Below are 7,098 nucleotides of genomic sequence, written 5' to 3'. Positions count from 1 at the left end.
AGGTTGTAACTTTATCCAATTTTGTAAATATTTTGTATGACAACATTACAATACTGGAGAGAAACATTGTGATAGTAAAATACTAAAATCTAAGTAATTTACCAATTGAACAAAGAGATTATTGAATCCTTTGAACTGTGTGTGGAAATTGATACTTATGAAGCAGGTGAAAAATCTTTTTTGTGATCCATTTATTCTTTTATCCAGTAGAATCCTTGATGATTTAATGATGCTAAACATCCTCTCAAATGTCAGGTTTAAAAAGTAAGGCAGTATCACTGTTTTATTCATTGATGCTTAATGAATGATCTGACAACCCAAAAGCTCTTCTACTAACTGATCTATAAAGCATCAGTAAAAGATTCGTTAACCATTTATCAATTGTGTCCTATCTGAAAGTGGTCCCAAGATTGCCAGGGATCATTGGGAAATTCAGATACAGCGCTGTGACTCAAATGTAAAGGTTAGACATGCAAGGCTTTGGCTAAAAAAGAAAGAGAGAAAGAGTGGGTGCATGCTTTACTTCTGCAAGGTTTCACACATTGAGTGGACAAACAATCTATTCCAATTAAAGCGAGCGGCAGCCCCGGTGACTGCAGAAGGGGCTGTGCTCCATCGGATCACATCATCCTTTCAAACACCCTAGAATAGCTGATTGTGATTTGGAGGAAACAGGCCCCTTCAGGAACAACTAGTGTGGGCTGGCAGCAGGGAAAGGGGAGGGGGGTAGGTGGCAGACTGGCTCCAAGTTAGTCCAGAAAATTCGACAGCAAATAGTGTTGCAGCGGAGGTGGTGGAGGTGGCGGCGGTGGTGGTGGTGGGAGGCGCCAGGAGGAGGGCAAGGCCATTAATCCTCGTTGCAGCCCCAGTTTACCGCTCTTACTGCATGTGGGGCGAGGAGGCAAATTAATTATGTGGCTGAGATTAATTAGGTGATGTTAAGGGAAATCTGTGACTGTAAAACTTTAGAGGGCTGCACAGCTGACTAGACTAATGGGGCGTTCATGAACTCTTAATAGATGCTACTCTGATGTTGAGTAGTGTGTAAGCAGAGCAGAGAGCGAGAGAGACACCCAGAAAACAGTGAAAGCAGAGTGAAGATGTGTCCTTGCAAAAAGTAATTTCACCAGAGAGGATTCAGAAGGCTTCCTCTAGGAGCACCTGCACCAACATCATCTTCATCTCAAGCTTTAGACTATTTCCAAGCACATCTTTTTCCCCCTCGGTTCTTAAAACTGCTGCCATCTATGTTTTTTTTTTTTCTTTTTCAATTAATAATGGATTACATCAGTACAGTATGTGTAATGTGGGAGCTCTGTGGAGCTTTTTAATATTTTCCAGTTCATTGTTTATGGGCTGCAGCTTTGGTGTTTGGTTCATGTTCATTTGTGTTGTTTGCAGCTGTAGCAGGGAGTTTTACCATAATACACAAAAAAGTATAGCAGTCAATATTCATCACTAAAAGCACCAATACGTTACTGTAGTTAATGAAGATACTCCATTCAAGAGCAGAGATATTATAGGCAAGATGTTCTTATTAGTACCCACTTTGTATGAAAAAAAAAACTGTCTTTGACACATTGTCACACATCAGATTGTTCGTACTGATGCAGCAATTCTACTATTGATCACAGTGGGGCTTGTTTTGTACTTTGGTAGTTCAATCCAGCTGTTGACAAATTGGATTTGGACCCTTGTAAATGGTCACAAAAATAAACAGATTTTGAGATGTTTGATGCAGGGGAGCAGAATAATAATAATGATTAAATAAATTGTACTGTGCAAAACTGTAATTATTTTTAGACTTTTAGATAGAGACTTTGCTGTTTGTTTTACTTCTTTGGGCCAGTTATCTAACTTAAACCATATAAAGGGAAATTGAATTGCTAACTGACGGCTAACAGTTCACTGGCTCACACTATTTATACCAGGCATTAATGTGCGTCCTGGGTGATGTTTTTCACAAGTGGAGAGCTCTAAGCACAGGTGTGAATGCATTGTGAATGCATTAAGGTCAATTAGCTCCGATCACATTTGAAGGTTGTCTGGGCCACATGTGGTCACATTCCTTTAGGAGTATGAACATGAATGTGTCCCGGGGCAAACCGACAGACCACAAACTCTCCTGATGTGCTCTCATTTGTACACATTCAGTTGATCTCAAATCGTGTAAGCTGGCTTTCTACGTGCTGTTGACAATTTTGAAAAGCCCATACAGATGTATAACATGCAACAGAATAGACCCAGTCCATATTGTTGTAATTTATTCCTTTACTGTAATTTCCAGCCGTCTAGGCATGGACATGCATTACTGCTTCACACCAGTGAAGAACAACAACGCATTTGGTCCTTGCAAAGGAAAATGATGTGCATGTTCATTTGCATACACAACGGGGAAGTGAAATCCAGTCATGAGCCCTAATATTAGGTGTGCGCTGGAATCACCCAAGACGCATCGCATGTTAATACCAGGCACGAACAAGACCGCTGACATCTGAAACATGACGAGTGGCTCCAACCACATCTGCATTTTCTTTTTACAAGTAAGCTGAAAACAAGCTGATGTGGACCAGCTTATATGCTTGTGATTTGACTTTTGAGTAAAGTGCAAGATGAACTTTGAAGCAGAAGCGCTAACTACCTCAGAAATGTATCAAAGAGTACTTGATGAGATGTACTACTGTAGGTTACTGTCACCACCAGAGATGAAACTTTACATTAATTCCAGTTGTGTTGTTTCCCCTGCTGCTCTGTGTTTTTGCAGTCTATGGTAAAAAAAAAAAAAAAAGGTTTATCTGGATATTGCATCAGTCCTCTTTCGACCCAGAGAAACATGACATTGACACTGTTGCTGCTGAATTTTGGTTTTTATGTAAAGAAAACCAGCATTCCTGCAAGTTCCTCCAGACTTCGCTGCTCTATGACCATCTGGAGGCTTGACACCTTCAAAGCAACACTAAAAGCAGAACACGCCAGTTCAGTGTTGGCACTACACATGCCAAATGACGCAAGCAGCTGTCTGATAATCTTACAGCAGGGATCAGCCTCCACCTTGCACCTCACCTCCACATACTCTTTTCTGTTTACCCTTTCTTCTTCTGCTCCCCCCCCCCCCCCCCTACGCCTGCAGCCAAGCCGGTTCTGCTGATAGCGAGTGATACAGTCTTACTCAACTATCAGCATAAAAAAACAAAACATGTGAACCGTAGGTAGATGAGGCAACACTCTGAGGGCAAAAGGAATCATTGAGATACAAAAAAAGAAAATATGGCTTTGGTCTGTATTGAAGGGGCAATGAGGTTGACATCATGTTTGCAGAGTCCCACTAAGCTCCTGAGTAAATCTAGGCCACATTCAAATATGAAGCTGCTACCGTAGGTTTTTGGAGCTTAATGTCTTTGAGACGGTGCTGCTGATGTTTTCAAAGTAGCAATAAGCTTTGAATAAATAATCCCGTGCCTCTCTAAAAAAACTCAATAAGAACATCACACCCTTGGGCATAAACAACTTAACAACTTTGATTTCTCTTGGTTTGGATTGTGCTTAAAGCTGAGTTTACTTATCTGCCCACTCTCAATTCTCTTACACTAATCCTAATTTGATGATAGTAGAATTGACTGAGTTAAATAAAAAAAATAAAAATAGCTGTCCTAATAATTATTGCAGCTGTTCGTAGTTGAAGGTTTCATCTGCACAGACAGCAGCTTCTCAAATGTTAACCTTAACCTCAACTGTTTATAGATCCACTGTGGCCTGTACTATGTACCGAGTGGCCGAGGCCACACAGGACCCTGCAGTCAAAAACCGGATATAACAATGTGACGTGGTTTTATGTGAACATAATAAACAGCACACAACAAATGTTCAAAACCCCCTACCCACAACACGTAGCAGATGTATTCAGCACAGTGTGATCAAATAATCCAGAGCGGCCGATGCAGCCTGCACACAGACTCATGCACACGCCTGTTAACTGAGTGGAAGTCATGACTTGAATCATCCTCTTTGCTTGTTAGGATCTGAGACAAACTGCACAGCAGACATATAGATGAATAAAAATAGATGAACCAAGATGAAAATAAAACAACCCAACATCAGACAAGCTAAAAATAAAATACATATTTATTATGGTATTAATTCTTCACTCCCCCCCCCAAAAAGAAAAAAAAAACCAACTATTTACAGCACATCATCATGATCAGCAAATATATGATGAACATTTATATAACTGAGTCTTACATAAAGAAACATTTTGAGTAACAAATACAAATTCAATATGGCGTGTGCCTGAAAGTGACTGAGAAAATCATAGCAGCAGGTAAAGGTCCTTCAGAGCTGTAAATGCAGTTAGATGTTAATTATGTCATAGTATATGACGTGAAATGAGAGGGTATGACAATATTAAACTGCCTTGTACTTATCTTTATGCAACACATTGACCGGCACAGTCTCAAGTCTGAATGTCATCGTCAATGTCATATTAAGTCGCTTGGTTTGATCGGGCGAGCTGAGCAGTAGTGTGTTTTTAACAGTACAAAACAGACGGTTAAATTCATAAGAAAAAAAAACAAGACATGCAACAACAGAGCATGTCATGAACTGCAGTCTGCCCTGATATTTGGCTCAATCATACTCCAGTAACAAAGGGACTAGTACAAAAATAGATTTAGATTAAATTTACATTAGCTTTGTCTCTTCATCTACACTGTTAGCAAGGAAAACATTGTGGAGATTGATCCCCACTTTTCACCAAACTACAGAGACTCAAAAGGTTCATTTCCAGTTGAATGTTCGACCCACCAGCTCAAAGAACTTCTTGTTGGGTTCATGAAAGAACTGGTAGAGTTTCTGGAGGATGGCGGGCGCCACGTGAGGGTGAGCCCTGCCCTTTGAGTCGTGTAAACACCTTTCTCGCCCATGGTCTCTCAAACAGTAGAATCCTTTTGTTTTATTGAAGTAAAAATTTGAAGCGTTTATCTGCGGTTCCAGTTTAAGGAATCGTTCCACCTTTTTCATCTCAGGGAACGGGTCCCTGATCAACTCGTCCCCGTCCACAACGTGAATGCTTTCCAGTGGGAAGTACTGCAGCCAGTTCTGCATGTGCATATAGTACAGGCTGCGATTGAGAGCCTTGTATCCCAGATTGATCTCACCATCCTTCACCAGAATGGACTCGATGGGCTGGTAGCGCTTGTGCTTCTGGAGGCGGTTGTAAAACACCTGGGTGTAGTCCGAGAGCACGCGTTCAGTGGGATCTCTGAGGATGAGTAGCAGCTTGATGTCAGGGCTCATCTGATGGATGCGTTTGGGGACTTTGCTGGCGGTGAAGTAGGCCGGCGTCTTCTCCACCGTCAGCTGGTCGGGATAGGCGTAGGGCATCTGGCTGAGATACCAAGGCAAGCCCTTCATGAAGTGACTCTCCCAGTCAAAGAAGTGCACCTCATTCTGAGCCGCTGCCACCGAGCTGTGCAGGCTGAGCATCTCAATCAACGCCCGCGTCCCCCCCTTCCTCACGCCGATGATTATAATCTGAGGAAGCTGCTGAAGGGTCCCATTTGGGTGGGTGGTGGTCCCATTGTCGGTGGGCGATGAAGTGGGAGGCGAAGGTGGCCCCTCTTCAACCATCGGTCTCGAGGGGATGGGGGGAGACTGTATTGCAAAAAGCAGCAGCCCAAGGAGCAAGGCTGCCATGAGGGAGGTCCTGACCCTGGGGGATTTCAGCCTGGCGAAAGCACCAAAACTGTCTCCCACATTGAAAGAGCAACGGCCTGAGGACAACGGTCCAACGGAAAGAGCAAAAGAACTGCCTCTTCTCTGTCAGCAACCGCAACTGCAAGGGAAGAAAAGAGCTGTGATTAGACGATACCTGACAAAACAAAAAATGCCTCCAGAAAATACCTGCTAGTACACAAACCCTCTGACATTTAAAATCAGCACAGTCATATCATTTAAAAAGCTTCTAGTTTTAGGGAAGTAACACCAGAAACTCTTTCAAGATAACAAACCACATCTTAAGCTGGAAGGTTATCTTTTTATTATTTGCTGTTTTTATCAGTAACTGATAGCTTCATGCCATTTACATAGCCTATCTTTAAAACAAAATGTGTCTGTGACTGTGCCCTTCCTTTACTGTTGCAACACAACATACACAAGACTCTATGACATAGAAACATGGCAGAAACACAAAATTAAAAATGTTATCAATTTAAATTTGATTTTATTTGGTTATAATCAGGATGACTGCTGGTTAATAATTAATCAAGATTAAAAAAAATTAATAAATACCTTTGCACGTGTGTCATAGTAAGATAAAAAAAAAAAAAAAAAAAACATGTTGAAGAGGAAACGCCAACACTGACACTGACTCAAAGCTCCAGGGTATTTACCAGCTACAGGATATTACAAGGCAGGTGCGGTAAATAGGCTATACGGCAAAAAACAAAAAAAGCAGCTAAGTCAAATTCAACATACAAATACCATGTTTATGAGTTGCGGACATTTTTAACAGCCTGTCACAGTCTCAATATGCCTCTCAGTTTCACCACCTTGCACTGCCCGTGGAAAACCCACGAAGTGCCGTGAGACGTCTTACCTGTTTTAAACTACAATCGTCCACTCCTCCACACAGATTTCATTTCGTGCAGCTCCGGACACTCTGCCTCAAAGCACCGGTACTTTCCAACCCAGCAGGCAGGTGATAGGATCCAGCTCTGCCCCGACGTCGCTCTCTCTTCTCTTCTCTTCTCGTCTCGTCTCGCACCGATCGCACGTCCAAGACTCAACACGGAGAAACAAAACTCGTCACCGACCGACGTACAACTTCACCGGAGCGCCTCCTCCGAGCTGTGCTCCGCAGCCAGCCCGTCCTCCCGGTTTTTGACTGTCAGCTGTTTGTGAGATAGACACGCCCCCATCAGGCCTTGCAGGACCAGCCCCCCCTCCCCACTCCCTTCCCCCCCTCCCCCTCTGTGACTCAGGTTGTTGCAACTTATGGTATTTGACAGAGATAACGTTGCTGGTGTATGTACGATATGACAAGGGGAACTGAAGCAGGTGATCCAGGTATGGGACTGCATGGCTGCAGGTATAGAAATAATC

General features: G+C 42.6%; 1 protein-coding gene across 1 annotated transcript; it reads right to left on the bottom strand.

The window, feature by feature from the left end:
• Positions 1–4,266: 4,266 nt before the first annotated feature.
• Positions 4,267–6,831, bottom strand: hs3st1 (heparan sulfate (glucosamine) 3-O-sulfotransferase 1). The gene is made up of 2 exons (XM_083980629.1): positions 6,593–6,831; positions 4,267–5,830 (listed from the first exon to the last, which is right to left on the bottom strand). The coding sequence occupies exon 2, from the start codon at positions 5,689–5,691 to the stop codon at positions 4,774–4,776; it is 918 nt and encodes a 305-aa protein (XP_083836755.1). The 5' UTR covers positions 5,692–5,830; positions 6,593–6,831; the 3' UTR covers positions 4,267–4,773.
• Positions 6,832–7,098: the final 267 nt, after the last annotated feature.

This window comes from Trachurus trachurus, assembly GCF_905171665.1.
Source record: "Trachurus trachurus genome assembly, chromosome: 10".
NCBI classification, from domain to species: Eukaryota; Metazoa; Chordata; class Actinopteri; order Carangiformes; family Carangidae; genus Trachurus; species Trachurus trachurus.
This window is presented reverse-complemented; position numbering and strand designations above follow the sequence as displayed.

Coding starts and splice junctions, on each gene's coding strand:
- hs3st1 (XM_083980629.1), bottom strand. CDS start 5,691: ATGGCAGCCTTGCTCCTTGGGCTGCTGCTTTTTGCAATACAGTCTCCC.